This window comes from Varanus komodoensis, unplaced genomic scaffold, assembly GCF_004798865.1.
Source record: "Varanus komodoensis strain SLA01 unplaced genomic scaffold, ASM479886v1 scaffold20_1, whole genome shotgun sequence".
NCBI lineage: Eukaryota > Metazoa > Chordata > Lepidosauria > Squamata > Varanidae > Varanus > Varanus komodoensis.
Window position 1 is genome coordinate 19,359,344 of NW_025335587.1, and position 22,996 is coordinate 19,382,339.

The 22,996-nt window shown below is 47.5% G+C and overlaps 1 protein-coding gene and 2 long non-coding RNA genes across 5 annotated transcripts in view; 1 reads left to right on the forward strand and 2 right to left on the reverse strand.

The window, feature by feature from the left end:
• The window catches only part of PPM1E (protein phosphatase, Mg2+/Mn2+ dependent 1E), a 71,696-nt gene that overhangs the window by 25,395 nt on the left and 23,305 nt on the right, over positions 1–22,996 (reverse strand). Inside the window, exons 1-2 of one of the 3 annotated variants that reach the window (XM_044430123.1) lie at positions 2,822–2,964; positions 2,574–2,740 (exon numbers count right to left, since the gene is read on the reverse strand). The exons of 1 other annotated variant lie outside the window; for it this stretch is intronic. In XM_044430123.1, the coding sequence (XP_044286058.1) occupies positions 2,574–2,740 (167 nt within the window). In that variant the 5' untranslated portion in view covers positions 2,822–2,964. Of the gene's footprint in view, positions 1–2,573; positions 2,741–2,821; positions 2,965–22,996 lie in introns of those variants that run through there. One more of the 3 variants, XM_044430124.1, reaches the window with a different exon arrangement.
• Positions 158–1,004, reverse strand: LOC123023409. Its single transcript, XR_006414732.1, has 2 exons — positions 875–1,004; positions 158–264 (listed from the first exon to the last, which is right to left on the reverse strand). It is a non-coding gene; the product is annotated as an uncharacterized LOC123023409 (long non-coding RNA).
• On the forward strand, positions 2,734–21,428 carry LOC123023407. Its single transcript, XR_006414730.1, has 3 exons — positions 2,734–6,190; positions 12,844–18,988; positions 19,350–21,428. It is a non-coding gene; the product is annotated as an uncharacterized LOC123023407 (long non-coding RNA).

Below are 22,996 nucleotides of genomic sequence, written 5' to 3' on the forward strand. Positions count from 1 at the left end.
TGGTACCATGTAGAAAAAGCCTCTGTTCCAACAGTGTAATGCTGCTGTTCCCTGTTTTGGGGTTTTCCCCTTTTTCTAATAAAATACTAGCGAGCGAACATTTCTCCCTTCCCCACTTCTTCAAATCATCCTGCATTTAAGAAGTAAGTTTCAGAACTGAGGGGAGTAAAGGCACAAGCTTTTATTCTGTGATTCTAAGCTGGTTGAACACAACATGGTGCTTATTAGCTTCCAGACATCAGAAGTCAATAAACGACTCCAAAACTGCAAGAAGGAGAGAAGAGGAAATATAATCGGCAAATTGCTAGCAAAGGATATATTATCAATCTTAGTTTTTGATAGCACTAAAAAAGGAGAAAAACGATAACATCCCCATGAAATCTTCAGTATTCAGCATCTGTTGTTTCCAAAGTGACATTAAATACAAAAAAAAGCATTGTGTAGCATTTTTGTGCACTGAAACAAGGAGATACTGTAAAGACTTCGGAACTGGTATGTCTTAATTTTTTTCCACATTTCATTTTAACGTTGATGATCCAGTATTTATCCTGTATCATATCTCATGTAAGATATGGCAATCATCTAGTAGTTCCTCAATTTTTAAAAAAGATGCACATTATGAAATGGTAGATGTGAATGTACCAAGTGTGTTGGGGAGAGTGGAATACTTCCTAATTTACAGACTTGTTTCTAGGCAAAGGTTTTGGGGGATTTGGGGGCGGGGGTGCAGGTGTATCACTGTTCTATGAAGATACAGACCTCTGGCACAGTAAATAATTATCACTGAAAAAATGGTATGTCAGTATGATCACATTGCCTCAGAAATGATCCTATGATCTGTCTAAGTCTTGTCCTTTTTCTAACGAGTTCATACCTGTTGGTCATGTCACTTCACCCCCGCAAGCACGGTGTGAGAATTGCAAGGGCGCACCTGGCCCAAAACGACCCACTGAGCTTCGTGGCGAAGCAGAGCTTCCAACACTGTCTCTGTCGCCTTCTGTTCCGTGCACCAGACACCGAAATACTCGTGAAAGGTAAGTGCATGTTTTATATCCATTCTTTGCTAATCTTCTTCCTCACAGGGTTTTTTTTTTTGATTGGAACACTGCTATATAACAACAGATGTTTGAATTTCATTTTAGTTCCAAAGGCTTTTGATGCTTTCCTTCTCTCTTCCCCAATGCTCACACCGCGGTGTGATGTAGGATTCTGCGTCTGACACCATCAGTAAATGTCAGGTGCTGCTCTCAACTAAGAATAGCTTAGAGTCCGAGGTGGGATAGAAAAGCAACTGTTCCAGGCATGTGGGCACTGGGCCAGCATACCGAAGCCGGGCCGACAAAGAAGCCGATTGCGCCAGAGACTGGAAAGGAGGGCTGGTGAGAAATTCGGAAAGGTAAACTCAGGTAACCCAAAGCAGCATCCTAATCCTGCAGAAGGATCATTTGAAAATCAACGCGGGTGTTCACCTGAGCCTGTCGAAGGGACGTGTTCAGAATTAAATATCTTGCATGATTACCATTCCGTCCTCGTTCGCACTAGTGTTTCCCTCTACCAGCACGAGCGACTTGATGATGTCAAAGGGAGTTACGCCTGAGCAGCGCAACTGGGGCTGCTACATTATCTATAATGAGAACACACAGATTCAATTGCTGTTTCTCTACTTGAAAACAAGCTTTAAAAAAGTACTCCAAGTTAAATTAATAAACTTGCAGCAAGGTCAAGCAAGAGGAAATGCAGAGGCAGCAGCAAATTCTTTGGAGGTTAAGGGGAAATTAAAACAAACAGCTAACATTGGAAGGGGTTTGCTATAAATCAAATAATAGGCCTACGACAAAATGTCACCCTTTCATGCAAAGCTGTTTTGTGTTTTCTGATGCTCAATCTGTTCCTTCTTATCAGGTCTTCGGTTGCATAATCAGTCCGTACCAGATTTCTCTCAGAATGACTCATTTCAGTATTATATTTTATTAGTGCCAAAGACAGTTATGAAACCTGTTTCTTGTTAAGCACAACCCACCCAACTATGTTGGGCTAAGGCTTAAACGATCAGGCCATGCCAGCAGTTCATTATGGTTTGCTGGAGCACAGGCAGATGAAAGCACCGGTTTTTGTGATAACCGTCGGAGCTCCGGAAGCTCTGGAAAGAAAGAAGGAACGGCAATGCCTATTCGACCCACTGGCAGCTCTCCAGCAATAATTTCTTGCAGTCATCTTCTTCTTGGCCTTCTCCACAGCCACATTTGCAGTGTGCTGATTATTTCTTTGCCCAAAAGGACAACTGTGACGGAGAAGTCTGGATAGGCATTTTATTATATTTAGCAAGGGACTGTGCAGAACTTTTCTATTTTTCATCAGGATTTGTGGCCACGCAGGAATGAGTCACCAGCCATTCATTACATCATGAAAAGATGTAAGCTTAATTTAGGAGACTCCAAGGAGTGCATTATATCCTTCAGACCTCCGTTCCAGCAGGGCTAAACCTCTAATGGCTTCCAGCCACTGCATCATTCATTCCTTGTTTTTTACATGTTTTTAAAAAGAGAAATCTGCAGTCATCCCATACATCTTACAGCGGCTGAGTCTTAGCAGACAATCGCGGACTCAAACTCGGAAGAAGGTGGTTGTGTGCAGAATAAATAATGCAGGCAGGCACTGGACAGATGGGGAAGAAACGGCCCACGGGGTGCATTTCGGCTACACGCTCGTACCTCTCGAATGCACAGGATGAGACTTTCATCTAACAACAGAGAACGAGGGATAAAATGTGAGTTCTGTTACAGAACAATTTCTTATTCAAAGCCATAAGAACAGAAGAGACCTTTTTCCACAGATGCCTCTGGTAGAGAGAGTAAGTTTGGGAGAGCGGGCAAAATACTCTTCCGGAATGAGGAAGTAAACGGCATGTTTGAAGTGCAGATGAACATAAGCGACCAGTGAAGTAAAGCTTTCAAAAATTCTTTGCTGTCTGGTGAGAAGGCAGCGGCCACGTCATTGCGGAGGCTGGTGCCTACGTGGGACAAAGCCCATCACCCCTCTTCGCCTCTTTGGCTGTCATACGCGCAATTCACACCTGGGAGTAAAGAAATGTTTTCCGATAGCAGCTTAGTACAACCAGCACCGCACGACCCATATCAGTTACAAAATACTTTGAACCACGCAGGCAGGGTGTGTTTATAACGTGTTTGAAACTTTGGGCGTCCCTGCGAGGCGAGCTAGGAATGTCCTTGCTAAATACCTGCTTGCCCCATTAGGTAATACTGTCCCTTAGGCATGTTGCTTCCTTTAATTAGTTCTCATGCAAGGAGCGGTCCCCAGACAAAGGGGCAGATAATGCTCTCTGGCCTCCTCAGCGGTGTCCCCTCCTTTATGCATCTGTCCAGTGCTGCTCAGCAGGGCTGGTATCAGACACGGGCACGGTGGGCGCTTGCCAAGTGCCCACAGACCAGCAGGGCCCCGGCAGCCAGGGCTCCCTGTGTCCGTCCCTCCTCCGCCAGCTGCTTGTTCCACTGCCTTTCCGTCGGGCCCGCGGCAGGGATGGTGGCTCTCTGCGGGTCGCCCAAGTGGCAGCAAGGCTAAGAAAAGGCGAGGCGCGATAGGTGAAAAGCAGTGGCAGCTGGTGACGGTGGCAGTCACAGTGGGGGGCGGGGGGGGCTGCTGCCTGTTGCAAACTGGCCGGTTCACTTCAGCTCTTGGGCGACAGGGAATGGAGACAAATCAACTGGAGCGAGACTGCCTCGCCCAAAGGCCCTCGAAAACCTGGCACTGGTACTGCTGGTTCGTCCGGTCACTACCGAAATATGGCGGTGCTAATTCTGTACTGATCTTGCAGGATTCTTTCCTGGATACCCTGCTGGAAAAGGCTGCCTTCGTTGGCAGGAATGTTGTGAACATGAAAGGAAAGAACTACTTGAGACAAAGACTGGAGGACCAGGTAATCTCTGCTTTCTCCGACAGGCCTCAATGCTATAAATTTAGTCAGAGAAGAAACTTGTGGAAGACCCCCTCCCACAAAAGTTTTCCGCATGTATCTATTGTTGAGAAGGTCATGGAACTCAGCGCAAAACTGGAATGTGGGGAGGTGGAGAGAATATGAACACAGAGGAAGGACACGCAAATAAGAGCATTAAATCCTGGGAGTACTTTGGGTACTTCATCACCTCAATTTTATTAATTCTGCGTACTTTAAGTGGTATTTTATTTGCATTAGTAAAATAAGTGGAGTTTCTCTTTATTAAAAGGGCGCAGTGGCTCAGCAGGTAAGACGCTGAGCTTGTCGATCGAAAGGTCGGCAGTCTGAATCCCTAGTGCCACATAACAGAGTGAGCTCCCGTTGCTCCGTCCCAGCTCCTGCCAACCTTGCAGCTCAAAAGCATGCAAATGCAAGTAGATAAAAAGGTGCCACTTCGGTGGGCAGGTAACAGCGTTCTGTGCACTTCGGTGTTTAGTCATGCCGGCCACATGGCCACGGAAGTGTCCTTGGATAAAGCCAGCTCTTTGGCTCGTAAGAGATGAGCACCGCCCCTGGAGTCGGACACATGTGCAAGGGAAACCTTTACTGTTACCTTACCTTTGTATTAAGTGGGGGGAAATCTATTAAAGAAGCCATGTATTTCCTCTGCCATCATAATCTAGTGAAAACAGGGAGACTTGTCAAGACACAAACTGTTAGAACTGTACAGAGACAGGGACAACTCCATTACAACAGAGTGGGACGTTAGCTTCTCGTCAAGGGCTCGTGCCCAAGCCACGACCGTGAGACGTGATACCTGCACTGTATATTAGCTCCGAGCCTCCCTATCCATGTCAACCCAGAAGGAAGCCCCGCTAGGTCCAGTGGTGCTTACTCTCAGGGAAGAGGGCACAGGAGTGCCTCATGGGCCAGCTGACCAAAAGACAACTCTCGAGCCAGCAAGAAGGGCCACGTCTGTGGGAGCCGTAGCCCAAACCATCTGGAAGGCACCCCGGCCCCGATGCAGTCACTACGGAGCGAAGGACTAAACTGCCCAACTGTAGTGCAGGCCCCAACTGTTCCCAGCCAGCTGCAAGCCGGTTTGGGCGAGCAGAGTTGCTTCAGGGCCCATATTAGAAAATTTAACACAGGCTAGTAGGAACTCTCCGTGGTGTTCTATCAAACGAACCCACCAACTTCAACTGGAAGGTGTGGTGGTTCTTGTTTTCAAGTGGTCCCCAAGGTGACCTGTTTGGTTCCCAAAGATACCTCCGAGACGCGCTATTGATTTTGCGGAGGTAACGCTGCCGTACGCAGTGCACTGAAGACGAAAGCCACGCATACCGTGTGGCATTAAGTTCATTCTTGGCCAATTCTCTGAACTGACACATCCAGTAGGAAGTGCCTCGCAAGCCTCGCTGGAGAAAGAACTCTGAAAAGGGGGCTGGTGCTGGTCACAAATAACCTGACTTGGGACACGGACCCACGGCAATGACCGTACGTCCCCACACTCACTGAGGCTGCAACGGTTGTGACCTCGCGGGCTGCCCCCTCTGCACGTTTCGCTAGGTGGCCTTTTCCACCCGTCTGGCTGCGGGACACTGGAGAGGCACCAGGAAAGCGCATGTCTTGCCCTCTCACGCTTTTGCCCCTCTGCCTGAAAACCCCTCTTCCGCCCCCTCCAGGGTGGTTTTTCTGACCCACGATGGTAGCTGGTGCTACGTTCTTCTTTTTGCATTTGGTTATGGGTAATGTCAGATTTGTTCGGCTTGTAAGTCAAGGAAGTATGTTTAAAATAACCCGACTGTTGTATTTGGAGGTTTAGATGCTTGCATAGAACCTACCAACTCTGCATATAATTAAAAGGGATTCTGAGCAGGGACCTTGCTGTTCACCCACATTCACTGTACAGAGAACAAAATAAAACAAAGGCTTTGCTTGAAAGATGCAATAATTAACTTTGCCTTTCATTTCTAATTACTACTAGCTGTGAAGAGACCATGGAGAAGGCAAGGTTTTTATTCAATTCAGCGACCACCTGCGTAAGGGCCTTTAAATATCTGCCTACACTAGGGAAATCGGCCCCAGAAGTCTACCCTGCAGAAAATGAGGGCATTTTCTAATTCTTTTTGAGAAAAGTCCTGCGTCAAGAAGGCAATCATTGCAACGACTGTGCTGCTGTTTCTCTTCACCTCCCAGAGGATTCTCTACTATACAAGTTAAGACATCAATTCTAAGGTAAATGTTTATGGGACAAATTCTGTATTCCATAGCAGTGCTGGTCACTAGTGGCCTCGCGTCATGGCTACGTTGGTCATTTCCACCCATCTGTTCTAATCTAAGCCTTGCATAGTTTTGAGAATGCGTTTCACTCTCTGCTCTTCAGTGAAATTGCTTTCAAGCAATTCGGATTTCTTCAAACAGGCTTCCAGCAGATCCTTCTGCAATTTGCTGCCCACAAGGTTCTTGATCTTCCCACGGATGCCTCTTACCAGTTATTTTGGTGCCGTGCACCTCACTCAGACTTTGCACCAAGCATTCACTCACAGGTTTGCCAGACAGCTCATTCCTACAAAAATGATTCACCTTCCCATTGCAATTGTACGCAGGAGAGTTATTCAGAGCACATGCAGTCTGGCTCAGCATCCCGCTCAGAAAGGTTTGCTTGCACAAAGCGCCCTTCCCCCTTCGGATTCCACCCTCCACACCTCCCGGTGCCCGTCGTATTCCGCTTTTTGGTTCCTGTGCTGTTCTCATCTCCATCTGTGCTAGTTGCTAAGCTTGGTAAAAGTGTGATAATCATCGCACAGGAACAGTTGCACAGTGCTTCCGAGGCCAGACGTCTGGCCGTTTCAGCTTTCTACTGCCAATGCATACCAAGTAGAAGTGCCTGAACAGGAGGTACCGTATGATGACAGAATGGCAGAAAAGCGCACCGTGAGCAGTTGTGTTTTCTGTCCAGAAAAAGAAAAATGGGGTTGAATGTTCCTCCCATTTCCGATGACTTACCAAGGATGTCCGGCAAAAGTGACGCTATTTCCACAAAATGAGTGGTGGGGGTTTAAGAGGTAGGTCTGACAGTGCCTGTTTGGGCGAATGGCCCAAGTTGGAAAGGGCTGAAGGTGGATTTCAAAACAAAACAGAGCAACCCACACCCTGCCTCGTCAGCACAGAGCAAGCTGGACACCGGCTACTGCACAGCAAGTAACCACAGCAGAATTAAACCTTAGATCGGGATAGTCAAATCCAGTATCCCGAGAGTCAGAATAAAAGTGAATGTTCTATCGCAACGAACGGATGGGACCACCTGCCTTTAAGTTACTGCAAACTTACAAGCCCTCCTCGAGTCTGCAGAAATGGGTGGCCAATAAAACAGGGCTAAACAGGAGCAAGACTTGGCCCCGGCCGGGTTCGGCCTTTGACCCTAGGAAGCCACCCAGAAGCTATATAAAGAGCAGGTGCCCCTTTCGGCGAAGAGCAGGCGACATTCCTTATCTTGAAGTGCTGCTGAGTCCCACCCCCCCAGTTGCTATAACAACATGAAAGGAGCCGTTTACTGCCAAGGACAGCGCCAGCTATTTTTAAATGCAACAGCTGGATTTGTGCGCTTCAGTTTCACTGCTCAGGTTGGCCGAAGTGGCTCACATCTCATTTCTCAAAATTAAAGTAGGCACATTGGTGGCCACGGCAGGCTTGCTGCGCACACGTGATGCGGCAGAGGACCGTTTGAATCGCGTATGTGCTGTCCTTTTGCCGGAAGACAGTTCTCCAGTTCACGACACTGCCTCTGCTCCCTCCTTGCGGAGTCTCTGTAAAGGCTCCGCAAGAGCCGAGACTAAAATAGCCCCTTGGCTACCGGGGCCAGGGGGCACTTAGTATTTTCATCGTGGAGAGCGATGCAAAGCAGGTTTAACCACACAAAAATCCCTCTCTGGGAGAAGCTCTGCATGTCCTAGCAGACAATTGTTCTCCACGTTGGATTAATTTACCCCTTTGAATTCGGTCCATGAGGCTCAGCCTTTTTTTCAGAAAAGCTAAGGCAGTCTGCCTATGGATACCCGTTGCCGGGGAACATGGGTGGGAGGTGCCCTCCATGCCTTTGCCTCCTGTGGGAAGCTCATTTGCCTTTGCCATTGCGTGAACAGAAAGTTAGACTGATCTAGCTCAGCTCTTCTTATTGCTCATTTCTAAAGATGCCCATGGGGGTCATAAGAATAAATCCAAACTCCACATTAGTGCAACACCTGTACTGGGTCAACTCTAAAGGTCACTCTTAAAAAGGCGTACGCTTTCAAGTTTTCTAGATCTTTCTATCGGGCCCGATGTTGTAAACAGAGCGGGAGGGGTGTCAAATCGATATCGAGTTGACTTTTTTCTTCTTCTTTCCCATCGCTTTTGTAGAGAAGGCTTCAGTCCTGTCAAAGCAGTGTATTTGGAAGGGGGCTGATCATCATATCGATGGCCTCAAGTAGATTTGCGACCTTTTCGCTCCGCTTAAGCCACTTCACAATCTACTGTGGAACCTGTTGTTGCCCTTCACAGAGGCCGGGGGGACCTCCCATCAGGCTGAAATGCATCAGGTCTGACTTGGAGTAGCCACACACACACAATCCTGTCCTTCCGAATTCTTTAGTGATTTGCTTGTCTAGAGACTGGGAAGGTGTAATCCTAGACTCACACCCTTAAGTAAATCCTATTATAATTAGCTGGACAGAAGGTGCTCTCCCAACAGAGCTGTCCTTGGTGCTAGGAAGGGGAAGTCTTGTGTAAACCTACTCCTTTCCATAGATGCAGCGTGTAAATATACATTTGGGCAGGGAAGAAAAGAACCTCTGTGTAACACGGACTGTGACATATTAATTCTCTACCCAGTTTATCCCCAGAACACAGATTACTGACCAGGGTGAGGGGCAACATGTTTAAGATTGTTCATGTCAATCCTTTAGCAACATTCCAAAAGCCACAGTGCAGTGCTAATTAATTAGAGCCGATTAGACCAGCACCAAGAAACCTGTGAACCGCCCCCCCCCCAGATATTGCTGGACTACTGTTCCTATTATCCCTGACCACTGCCAGGGTGCCCGGGGCTGATGGGAGTTGGAATCCAGTATCATAAAGGGGCTTCCAAGTTCACAAAATAGGGAGTGAGGTCTAAGTTCCACAGGACTCTACTCTGGATTGTGTGTGAAGCAAAAGTGTTGTGTGGTGAAGGGAGAGAGAAAAGGTTGGGTAAGGATGGGGAGTCCAAAAGTTCCTGTTTTGTTAGCAGTTTTAATGAGTACCAGAGGCGTTATGCAGACTTAACCCGAACAAGAAGCAAAATGCATTCCAGGTTGTCCTGAACGCTACCAAGGCAAAGAGAATCGTCATGTCACCTGAACTGGCCTTAAAAATGATCCATTTCCACAAGGAGATGAAAAAGATACAGTTTAAAAAGCAAGCACCTATTTCTTCTTTTCCTAAATTCTGGGGTTGATTGTAAGTACACATGATTACAATGAACATATCCCACCGCTTTAAAGGAACAGAACAAAAGTGGATTCTTTTGTGGCCCCAGTCCAATACTTGACAGGTAAATTATCAGGGCTTTAACAAGAGATACTTCATAGTTGTGGAAACACAAGGGCAAAAAAAGAGGAAATACTCAGACGTATACTTCCTCTTTTAATAGTTGGGCTCTGATTGACTGAGAAGTGCTTATTTAGTAATATTATTCACTGAAAATCCCTTCGGAGACGACTTGGCACAAGGCAGGCTCTTCTTGATCTCTTCCACGCAGAGGACACCCGCTGCAAGTTGCATTAAAGGAGCCCACGCTGAGCACGCTTAGGCTGCCATCTCAGGCCCTCTTACCTCCTGGCCCACCTTTCCTTCTAAACTGGTTCCTGTTTCCCAAAGCAAACTGGACACGTCAGCAACGTCTTTGCCATCTTTGGAACACCTTTGGAGCCTTCGCAGGGTGCCAGAATCCTTCCTGCCACTTCCTTCTAACAACCCTTCCAGATGAAGAGTTGCCTCTGTGCCGGATCCAAATACAGCTGGGTTGGAGACTCGCACCCCAAGGCCTGCCGAGTCCGAAAAGCAGGGCCTCTTGGGCCAGGCAAGGATCATACCGATCTACAGCCATGGCCCATGGCCACTCAGAATGCAGCCACCCCTAACTCCTGCCTCCAGCTCTCACTTGGCCTCACGAGCGAGCGAGGAACACGGGCACCTGCCTCTCTGGCTACAAGACACAACATGGCGGATGTTACGCCGCCTTGCCTTGATCCACCTTCTTTCTGCTGAGCCAGTCTGCCCGTATGAGGCCTATGCAAGCTCACGTATCCTAGAGTACAGATCAAGTACTCTGAGAATCTACGAACCCAAATCCAAGGAAATGCTGGGTTCTTCCAAGGACGTAGGATCATTTTGCCTTGAACTTGCCCTGTGGAGGAAGATAGAGACACCAACCACAGCGAGTTTCGGATGCTGACCTTCTTAAAAGCCAAAAAATCCCCCAACTGTCTATGAAGAAAGTTTCTCCAACTAACTTATACCAAAAAAACTCTCTGCCATAGTGACCAGTATTGTAATCTTGCTAGAGCTTTGTTAAGTTCCTATCATCTCCGTTACCTAAAGGGACATTAAAAAAAAACCCTAATGAAGGGCTTGGAAGTTGTCTTTTATCTAGGCACAAAAGGAACAAGCAACTTCTTGCCTTTGATGCTCCTGCTGAACATCAGATCGTCTCCAAAACGACTAGAAACGACTCAGCCTCAGACCTGAATGCACCCCATGTATCACGAACTGCACATTTAGCCTGATGATATTGATTGACAGGATGCAGGCAGACAGGTGTATCGCAACACGCCTGGCACCCTTCATCACAGAATGAGGAAAGGGCTGAGATGGGAGCATTCCGGAATTGTGGCTCAAGGACTCGAGGCACCTGTTCCATCCGTTTCTCCTGGTCCTTGATTATAACCTGACCTAGCTAATAATTAAAATATTCCAGGTGTGAGGCTTTCTGGGGGATGGGTGGGGAGTGGAGATGAGAGGCTCCCTGCACCCCGAGCTCTTCAAATTTAACTTCGCTGCCTCAGTTTAAGGCACACTTTCACCCTCTGATGGGGGAGAAGAACTTGCCCCTCTTACTTATGTGGGCAGATCTTCTGGGAACTGGCCAGGTTCCCAGTGGATGTGCTTTGCTCCTTGGGCACTGGGCCTTGGGTGACCTCGCACCTGGCTAGCAAGGAGACTGTCGCGATGCTACAGGTGGGCTTTACTCCTTGGATGCCTAGAGGGCAGCTGCCCCCTCCCGTGCTCCTTCCACGGGTGCCGCCACGAGGGCTGCCCAGAGCTCATGAAGAAACCCGGCGAAGAAACCCAGCACAGTGTCACAGCTGCCTCGGAGGACAAGGCAGACTCTGCCCCCGAAGGTTCCCGAAGGGAAGGGGAGGCAGCGGGGGCCAACAGCTCCCCTCTCCAGAGGCACCGAGGGACCGCTCAACTGGCTGGCCTGGAACGAAGCTCGGCTCCCCGTTCTCCCCGGAGGCTTTCCGTGTCCTCGGGACTCATCCCTGCTCTGTGAAGCACGCTCTTCCCCGCTGGATCGGTCCCTTTCAGGCGTGAGCAGGGACGGGCCCTGCTGGATAGGCGCTGGGAAGAACACTGGGCTCCACTTCCACTGCTCCAGTTTGAAGCCTTTTCAGGATCCAAACAAAAACAAAGAGGAGAGAGAGACAAGAAAGACTCCTTCATGGGGGGAGATGGAGCACCGGCAAGCTTGCAGTGTTGTTTCTTGTCGTTATGGAAACACTGAAAGCAAAGGCCAGGCAAGAGGAGGAAGGGCAGCTGCCTCCACCAATGCTAATGTGTGTGTTTCCCTCTCTTTAAAAGGATTAATTGCTGCTACTCAGCCCAACGGCCGAAAATAAGCAACTGCCAGCTATAGAAATCCTGAAAGGAGGAAGGGGGTGTTGCGTTAAATAGGAGCGGAGTCGGAGGGACCCTGCCTGGTTTGCCAGGCTATGCTTGTTCCAGCATTCATACGGGATCCGACGTAAAGCGTTGCGCACTGTGCCGCAAAGTGTGTAACATCTTCGAGGAAACCCGCCGGACTGCAGGACCCTCCCGTCAGTGTGCGCGGGGGGCTTCCAGGCGAGCCCTTTCCCGCAGGATCATGCTTTCTGAGTCGCGCAGTTTTACAGGAGGTCCCAGTCTTAAGTTACAACCATTCTAATTTTTGCTGCTGCGGCTTCTATTTTCTTACCATTAAAAATCCATTGAGGAGAAGACAGAATAACAGCAAGATGTCTCCTGATTGGTAGTGCTAAGAGCACTCTCTGTCTGGAAGTACCCATCATCTCATTAGAAATGAAAAATAGATAAACACTGTGCCTGCACTAGCAGTTTATGCTTGAAGGGGGGGGGGAATCCAAAAACTTTAAGAACGGCTTTTAAAGTTGTGAGATACGGTCAAAATTAGCTTGCTATATCTAGTTGAAAGGAGGAAGAGGTAAAAAGAACTAATACTCTCCATGAAGATTATGTGTGCTTTCATCATACAATGGAATATTGTATGTATACAACCAACAAAAGGGAAATAATCTTGTGTAATTTAGACCTATTAAGATTAAACAGAGTATCTCAAAATAACTCAACAGATTTCATGTGCCATTAGAATTTTCAGGTATCTACTGATGTTTTAAGCAGGCCACTAATGCTTTCTCCACTTGCCCTAGATCAAAGCTAATCCATTTTTGCCCTTCTAATGACCCTTCTTGAACCTCCTGCTGGGCATGTATTCCCTTGACAATTATCTCTCTGGAAGTGCTGGGAAATCTGCATTTCAAGTCTCTCTCTCTCTCTCTCTCCCCCCCCCTCTTTCTCTCTCCCCCTCCCTCCAGGCAGGAATTTGCCCTGAGAGTGTACCAGGGCAACCAGCAGCCAAGAAAGGGCCTTTTGTCGTGTATATCATGTCCGTTGCACCAAATGGAAAATGGCAAGACAAAAGTTTTAAGGCAGAGGACTCAGGAAAGAAAACACTTTCTAAACATGCTTAGCAGTGCTGTCTTTAGCTTTCACAGCATTCATAGAATTACCTTCTGCTGATGCTACGTGAAGGCAGCTTTTCTTGATATGTTCATTAAATGCTGGACAGGAAAAGCAATCCAGTTCAGAATGCCTCCAGCCCAAACACTCTTCTTTCCAGCTCAGAAGGAGCCAATCTCCTAGTAAGGGACTTGCAACTCTGAAGCGTGAAAACGGCGTTACGCACTTAGTCATCCACTTTTAAACCAGCTCAGTGGGACACTAGTCAATTCAGGCCAGAGGCTCTTCCGCCAACCCCACCGCACTCAGACCTTCAGGTCCTCTGCCATGCTTGTACGTCCATCTTTTATTTCTTATGCAAACGGGTTCTAATGTGGAAGACCAATAGAGTGGTGAAGGACTACAAGACCCATTCTGTATCTGGAAGTTCCCAGGTTTACTCCTCAGCATCTCCAGTTAAGTGGATGATGGGAAACACCTCCAGCTGGAGACCTGCGGAGTCACTGCCGGTAAAATTGGGCCATATTGGACCAAATAAACCGAGAAGCTGCAATGCCAGTTTGTATGTTCCTCACTGCCAGAATGTTTTGCAAATATTTTGACGACAAAGACAATAATAATGACGAACAGCTGCAAGGCAGGACCTGAAACATGGCCGAAAGAGGGAAACAAGGCCTTTGGTACCACTTTCTTTAGTCTTACTGGCATTTTAGCACTGACATTTGAAGTAGTATTTATAATTCTAGTGAATGCTAATCAATACTCACTATAATTACATAGTATGTTCCAGCCATAATCTTGTTTCCTAACTTAGGATTTCTCACCACACGTATCTAGAACTGATGAAGCACATGCTACTGTTCACATCAGAGCAAGAGTGGGGAAGCGGTGAACTCCACGCACCGGACGTCACAATGCAGGTTAATGCAAGAGCCTTCTGAGGGACTGTGCTTGTGTGAGTGTGAGTGTGAAACAGCGGCCACAGGCTGCACATTTCAGTGACTCCGTCTGTGTGGGGGCGGTGGGGAAGGGTCCCCATTTCTCATGGAGGCTTCCTTCCAAGCCTCTCCCCCACCCGCAAAGGAAAACGGTAAGGGAAGCCCCGCAGCTGAAGGGGAATGTACGTCAAGGAGCAGGCAGGATGTGCTTTAACAGCACCTCCAGCCTGGGAGGAGGAGATGCGCGAATCATTGCCGAAGCTACGCAGAGCGCTTGGGCGCTGCGTTCCCGCAACTATGGAAGGACAAGGCACGCTGCAGGAGGGGGCATGTAGTGTTGCTATGGTAATTATTATTTTTCGTGAGCCGTGTACACTCAGCGCTGATGCTGAGTTACCCAAGAGCAATTACGCCAATTAGAATGTGTGTGGAATGGAATGTTGCTGAAGTTTTTACAAAAACGTTCTGCTTGTATTTGAGCACACGTGAAAGCCAACGGAGGGACAGGGTGACGGGAAGGGTCCAGCCCTTGCCGGGCTGCCACTCACGGGGTTCTCGCAACGTGGCAACCCACCGTGGCTCATAAAGCGGGGCTTTCCCCAGTGCCCCCTCCATCGTGCTGGAGGCGACGCCGTCTTAGGAACATGCTGGTTTGGGGCGTGTTTCCCTGGCGGGCCTGGAAATTGCGCTCGACGGGGAAAGATCCAGGAATCCTGGTTCTGCCTGGCAGAATGCTAGGGGCCCTTCAGAGAGAGGAGCTCCCTGCAAAAGGGGGGGGGGGCGTGAGCAGGTGCAGCGCCGCTCTCCCCGGGCTCCCAAGGCATCTGATCACTCGGCCTGACAACTGGCAAATACCGATTGCGGGGGAGAGCTGCTAGGCTGCACACTGAGGGGTGCTGTGCCCAGGATGGGGACCTGCACACCCATCCCGAGGTCCCCCCGTGACTTGCGTATCACCGCGATCGCCCACAGTGGTGCGTACGGGGAACTGGTCTGGTGTGGTGGTGAGGAGTGTGGGGCTGGAACTCGGCAATCCAGGTTTTAGGCTCTGCTCTCAGCCCCACCTGCCTCACAGGGTTGTTGTTGTGGGGATAAGACTGAGAGCAGCAGGAGGAGAATGGTGTGAGCTGCTTTGAGTTCTTTGAAAAGCTAAAAAGCAGGATATAGATCCGTCCGTCCGTCCATCCGTCCTTCCTTCGCTGTACCGTCCCATACTTAGACGTTTCGGGACAGTTTACAATGAATTAATACCGGTAGCGATAAAACCTTCTTCAAAATCAATTTCCCTAAATATTTTGCAACACTTAATTTAGGGAAAAAATAAAAGAAATTACCCTCCCTGGGCAGCTATTATTGTTATTGAGTTAAATTTTTATGTTCTGTGGAAATAATACTAATGTGTATGAATCGCCCCCGAAATGCAGTACATTACAGCACACAGCTTCAGTATACCATGAAAATTCCCATGGACTGGGAGTGCAGTCAGCAAGATATCAGATGCCTCCTGTCACTAATGCTGTATTGCTATGAAGAAGAGATGCGTAATGCCTTTTGATGAAAAGATCTATGCAATATTTATTCCAATAAAATTCCTGGAGATGAGTAAGGATAGATGGAAAGAGAAGTACCCCATCACATGCCTCTTTTAATCTATTCTATCTTATATTTCCTGGAAGAAAAACTTGACGAAGTAATAGAAAATGCTACCTTAGCTCTTCCTCAGCTTGTCAGCCCTTCTGGAACTGCCTTCTCAAAAGAGAGTGGGGAGGTACGGACAGAAAGTGCACAGGTCATCTCCTCTCAGCCTGGCCGTAGAGGAAACAGACGCCGCCACCTCCGAATATCCCAGGAAGGACTAGAAGAAAGGATTATTTCTGAGTTCTTAGAGAAGAGTGCATGACATTCGGCTCAAGAGAAAAGGCTTCACTTCCCACAGGAGATGTAAGTTTGCTTTATTAACATTTGATATGGACAAGAAATGTGAATAATTATCTGGTATAAGTATAGGAACTGACAGTGTTATACAGCGTTTGTTTCTTTCTGGTGGCTCGGAAGGTACCACAACCCACTCCACAGACATAGTAACCCACCCCACGGTCTCATGTGCTGACACATACACACATGCTAGTGATGCTAAGCAAGTAACTGCAGTATTCTCTCGCTTACTGCAGGGAGAGCGTGAGGGATTTTACTCACAGTGAGGGATGTTCCCAAATACGGATACCCTGGGAAATTCCAGCTTAAAGCTGGGCCAGCAAAATTGTCTGTCTCTAAAGCAGCAGCCTTTTAAAATGCTTTATATTTAATCACCAAATGATTAGCAGAGGAAGAAGAACCATCTTTTAAATATCCCATTTTTATTCCACAGCAATTTTTATATCAAAGTTATTGTCAGTATTTTAAATGTCTCTAATTCTCTAAAAGTCTGCAAGCATATTTAAAAGCAACCCTTTTATAAAACCACGCATTTCCCAGAAGAAAGGGGAGAGCATTTTAATAGTTCTAATGCCAAAAATATGAAGTAGTGGATCTAAAAATCTGAGGCAGAGTTCAAAAAGGGAAATATTCAGGCTTCCCACCACAGAACACAGCTCACCAATGCACCAACTTAGTATTGACTGGTTGCTAATCATTCATTTTCTTTCAGTGCCTCAAAAGATGTTGTTAGCCTAAACAGACCTGCTTGCAGACCTACATTAGATTTATTTAGCAACTGCATCAGCCAAAGGACATAGACACAGTACACAGTTCAAAGCCCATAAGCACATAGCAAACATGTTTTAAAATTCTACATCCATTTTAAAGGGAGCCACGGCTCTTCATAACCTCTGGAGTTCAAAGAACTACAGATTGTTTCAAGAACACTTTGAGAATAAGCCAGGATCTCAACATACAGTTTAATCCTGGCTTGTTCTCTAACCATAGTTAAAACGAGCCATATTTCCATACATTTGGGTATCATGGGGGAATTGTGGTTAGTCCATGCCAGAGGAGGAGAAGGGAAGGGTTGTGAATGTAAAGGCTTAACATGGCCTGTTCATGTCATGAGAAACCATGACGTCCCATCAAGCCTTCTCCTGAATTCCTCTGTATTGACAAAGCCCTCACTCATGGTGTCTGAAGGCTGCTGTCCACACAAGCCCTCTATGGTGCAGGTCACTACCAGACTGGCGTATTTCACTTGTATTTCAGAATGCTTAGAAACCAAGGTAGATACCATGTTATCTTTTTGAAGGAGGAACAGCTGTCACTTGGATCAAGGTTTCTGCACCTTTGCCGGGGAACTGTCTCTGGATGGAAATCTGTGACTCAGACATTGACTGCTGCCTGTGGTAGAGTCTGTCACGGCCCTGAACCCTCCTCTGCATCCCATTTTCGTGTTCACCTCCCTGGTTCCCAACAAAGAAATGGTTGCACATCACAGGTGTATCGCTGCACACCTGCCCAGAAAGAGTCTGAAAGGGAACAAACCCAGCAGATGTCTGAACCCAAACAGTGTTGTACAGACCCCGTTGGGTGCTATAGAAGGCAAAACCAGGCAGCCTTTCATGTAGATCAGAAATCAGCAACATAGTAGTAATTAAAGTATTAGTAATAAGACCCCACTGTGCAATAATCACCTGTATTGCATGTCTCTGATAAAGAATTGTGATCTTCCAATGAGAAAATTCAGTTGCTGAAAATTAGCATTGACATCCGAACTTAGGCAAGTAATACATAGTCAAGGGCCTCCCCCCCAGGGGAAAAGTGATTCTCCTCCTTAGCCGTGAAAGAACAGGATACGTGAGCAAAGCAAATGGCCCCTGTGATGGTCCTGCACTTCCTTTGGCCCCAATCCTATACAAATCCTAACCTTTGTGGGACTCCACTGCGTGTGACCCTGAAGAGGCCACGATCACATTTTTCCATCCCAAAATAATAGCAATTTACCTCGCCATGGGCCATGGGAAAGTGGAAAATGTTTGTTTGTGTACCTCTTGCTATGCGTACAACTGATTTAATTTTGTTTCCTTACTATTCATGTCAGAAGGAGAGTTCTTTGACCCACTGTGTGCTATGCAATCCGTCAAATCCTTTTGAGGCCACATAAACATAAATGGAATTAAAAGAATGTGATAAGAAAAGTTGATCAAAACACTGTTTTTATTTGTTCCCTCTCCAGACAATGGACAATAGGAATAGTCAGCCTAGGAAGCCACAGCAAGCACAAGCTTAACCACGGCGGCTTCCCTTCTCCCTTCCCATGAGATGCTGAGCAAGCCAGGAACTGCAGGTAACTGGCTCCCCGTTGCCTCCTGATGGGAAATCAATGGTTAATAGCTTCCAACCTAACTAAGGCCAAGAAGCCATCTTTAAACCGTGGCTTCCTATTCTGACTTCTCCGGGATATGGGAAGTCGTCATTTCCTGGTTCAGACATAATGGAAGTTAAACCGCATAGTTAACTGTGGTTCTTGCCTAGTTTCAGTGTTTAAGTGAAGGGAGGAATTAAGCGGCTGCGTGCGAGGACCTGACACTTGTGCATATCTCTGCTTATTAGGCAAATTATCTTCATCTTCCTAATGCGACCACCGTGTGGGGAAGATAAAGCAATTCTGAATCAGCCAAGAATAAGAGCTTAAAAGCACCGGAGCATATAATCTCCGCAGCACAAAGACGAACACTGACGGAAGAAGTAATTTGGTTCGTACGCTGCTCTTGCATCTCCTCAATAAGGTACTGAAGATAACTACTAATATTTTCCAGAAGCTGCCGAATGAGCTGTAAACACCAATCCTATAATACAAGGACTACGGGACTGTGGAACAAATAATTTATTTCGCCTTCTGTGCTCCTGACAGTAAGCGACTGCACGCTGACAACCGGGAGCCCCCCAAAATGGGCACGGCACCAAGAATTCCAGGACTGCAGACAGCCGCTTAGTAATCAGCTTCCAGCACATAATGCCCGAGCAACACAATGGCTGCTTAAGGACACCGAATCCTCTCGCTGCACATGCCCACCTTGCGGACAGAAACTGCAGACGTGTTTTCTGCGGAAGGGACTCCTGAGATGAAAGCTGCGTAAGTACCGTGCCAAGCAGCATTCCCCCCGAGTTTGGCTTGGAGAGTTGCCACGCATCCCCCCCTCCCACCCCGTTTTAAATGCAGCCGACCGGCTTGGGCCTTTGCAGTGGCTACTGTGCAGCTCCCGGTTGTGAGACCCGACCTGAAGATCATGCCCAGCCCTACAGATACTCTCGGTTCCTCTCTTCAAGGAATCAAAATATATGAGCCGCTCATGGAATACTTAAAAAAACACACCCACACCTTGGTGACCCCAGCTGTAAATAAAACACGGATGCTTTCTTGGTTTTGTTTTACTGACTTTGAGAGAGGCATGGAGGAGACACAGGATTAATTACACATGGCTCGCTTCTTGCAGGAACGACGGACAGGCAGGCCCACTTCCTCTGGCAACCAGGGCGTGTGACGACAGGCCTGGATCACTCCCTGCATAGCGGCTCCCACTGCCCTGTTCTGATAGAGGCTTCTGTGAGTATTCCTTCAGAGCTATACATTCACGAGGGAAGGCAAGATTGGTGGGCAACCTTGTGAATTCACAAAACGCACCACTTGGTTTCTTCTCTGTCCGTGCACTCAAGTGAAAACAGGGCACTATCGGCCACGGATTCCGATCCACACTGCAGCAGACATTCCCAAGTGTTCTCAGAGCTTTTTAGTTGGAAACGCTGCGGGGGCACAAGGCGTCAGGAGAGCTCAACCTCTTGACCAGGAGCCTCAATAGAACAAAAATGGAGAAACCTCCATTTGCAAGCAAAAGGGAATGATCAAGAGGAGTATTTTTACAAAAAAATAAAACCTAGACAGAACAAAAGAAAAATACCGTCTACAGGCTTTATACCAAGGGAAATCCATTTTACTGGTGTATTACATTTTTATCCTGTCGCAAGAAACTCAGGGTAAGCACACACGGTTTTCTCCCGCTCACCTATTTTATTCTCACAACAATCCTATGGGGTAGGTCAGCTGAGAGACAGCAACAGCATCTGGGTGGGTATTTTAAGGCCACCCCAGACAATCTTATTTCAGCTTATTACTGCTTAGCAACTTTGGCCGAGATATGAACAAGCTGTTTCCGCCTTCCATTACATAGCATCAGAGTGCAATGCAGAAATATCTAATTAACGATAATTTCCAGTTTCATCCAAAATGGGGAACCAGGGTTATTAGAGTTTGGGAGCAAGTCAAGATCTTAAACCAATTTCATGCTGTAGTTTAAGATCCCAACTTGTTTCAAAGTCCTTAAGTGACAACCAATGTTTCCCAGTATGGACAAAACAGGGCATGTTTGTAATGAGTAATGAGATACTTTCTGTTTTAATTGCAGCCAAGCAAAGGGAAGAGCAAACAGTCAGAATGCTTTCTTGGCTTAATAACAGGATATCTGAATCTGGCTGTTATAACCACTACACAACTCTCGCTAGACGTTTTTTATTAAAAGCTGCAACTATCTTACAAGTAGGTATGAATTCCTAAGTGGCAGCACACATCGAAAGAAAAGCAATTAGACATTCCAAAGTAATGTGCAATTAGAAAGCCCAAATGAGGAGCAGCTTCTCTCCAAGCACACCTTAATATTCTCCGCATTTCGGCTGTCATGGCAGCGCCTATATATTAAGGCTAAAAGCCTTCATCGATTAATCAGGGCAATGAATCAAATCAATTAGTGGCTGACAAATTAAAATGTGGACTTTTAATTATCTCTTAATAAGAGCTGCCCCCTTGCTAACAGACTGTACACTGTAGCACAGAGACGAGCTTTTTTCCTACAGCCAGCAGGTGCCAATGACAGGTGGGAAAGGTGTTGATTCAAAAGGACTTAATGTGGCTTTTTTTTCTTAACTTGCTCACTTCTTTAATACTTTGGTCCTTGTCTTTACAACTGTTATCTCTACAAACAAAAGGGCTGGTATTCCAGGATTCATACACCCAAAAATCCCTTTTTGATAACAGAAAGAGCTATATTGCAGACCATGAGTCTATCCTGCCCGATGTTTGTGCGACTGGATGAAGATTTCCCCGTCTAGTCTGGGGGTGCCAATGACTGAACCTGGAACCTCTGCGTGCAAGGCAGGGTCTCTACCACTGAACTTCGGCCCATGAACTTTTACTATCAAAATTCAGAGCGGAGGTGAAAAGATGAACCTTACAAAAGCAGCCCATGACGGGTGGCGACTCATGTCCAAATGCCTGGGAAAATAAGTACGTCTTCATATGCGCTGTAAAGTTGGAAGGGCATAGAGTGGTTAAGAGATTTCAGAACAGGGCCATGCTAATATTAGCTGTACTCTCACAGATAAAAAGGAAGGAATGCTTTGCTGGATTGCAAGACATGCTTGCACAGAGGATACACTAACATTTTATAAAATTGTAAGCCGTCTGGAGACGTTTAGTGGAAGACGGGATAAACATGTTTTATTAAATTAAAATTAAACTCAAATTCTGAACATGGTTAGTAGAACACGGCAACAGAGAGCCTCAGCTATTGGGTGGTATATAAATGAATTTAACAAACAAGATGCCTTGACTGGCCATATGCAGTCCCACAGGCAGGACAGAGAATCAATGAATTTGGTTGCCATAAAAAGGTAAAGGTAAATGTTTCCCCTTGACGTTATGTCCAGTCATGCCTGACTCTCAGGGGCGGTGCTCATCTCCGTTTCCTGGCCGAGGGAGCCGGCATTTGTCCGCAGACAGTCTCTGTGGTCGTGTGGCTGGCATGACTAAACACTGAAGTGCACAAAACGCTGTTACCTGCCCACCGAAGTGGCACCTTTTTATCTACTTGCATTTGCATGCTTTCAAACTGCAAGGTTGGCAGGAGCTGGGACGGAGCAACGGGAACTCACCCTGTTGTGCATAGAAACAGAAACAGCGAGTCAGAAGGGGCCACCCGGGCCATCTAGTCTGACCCCCGGCTCCAGCCAGCTCCACTCATGACATGCCCACCATGTGGACGTCCAGCCTATCCTTGAACACCCTCACCGGTGGGGCCTCAACGACCTCTCTCTCGTGGAAGCCCATTCCACACCCTCGGGGTCCCGACTGTCAGGAAGTGCTTCCTGGCATCCAAATGGAACCTTGGTTCCCTGAGCTTCGCTTTGTTGGAGTGCATTCTGCCTTCCTCTGCAGGGGAGAACAGGTCTCTACCCATCTCCATGTGACACCCCCTCACATACCTGCATGTTGCCAACAGATCCCCTCTGAGTCTCCTCTTCTCCAGGCTGAAGAGACCCAGCTCCCTCAGTCTCGCCTCATACGGCATCCCCTGCAAACCTTGTGGCCCTACGCTGCACTGACTCCAACCTGGCTATATCCTTCCTGTAATGAGGGGCCCAGAACTGAACACAATACTCCAGTTGCGGGTGCACCAGAGTCGTGTAGAGTGGTAGCAATACCTCTCTCGATCTGGAAGCCACGCTTCCGGCTATGCAACCAAGGGTGGCGTTCGCCCTCTTGACCACCGCATCGCACTGCTGGCTCATGTTCAGCCTGCAGTCAGCCAGCACCCCGAGGTCCCTTTCACAAGTGCTGCTCTCCAGCCACTTGTCACCTAACCTGTACTTATGACACGCATTCCCATGCCCCAAGTGCAAGACCTTGCACTTATCCACATTGAACGCCATCCTGTTGTCCCCTGCCCACTTCCATAGTCTGTCCAGATCCTTTGATCTGGAGTACCTGCTCCTCAGTTGTGGCCACTGATCAGCAGACTGTTCACCCCTTCTTCCATGTCATTAATGAAAAAATTAAACAGGATCGGCCCCAGGACAGAGCCCTGGGGGACCCCGCTTGTCACTGGCCGCCATCCCGATGATTCCCCACTAATGGTTACCTTCTGCTTTCGGTCAGTCAACCATGCCCTAATCCACCGGACAGTGCTTTGGTGTATCCCGAAACTCCTCAGTTTCTCCACCAGGATATAATGGGGCACTTTGTCAAAGGTCTTGCTGAAATCCAGGTAAGCCACATCCACTGCATCCCCTCCATAGCCATCTCAAAACCTTG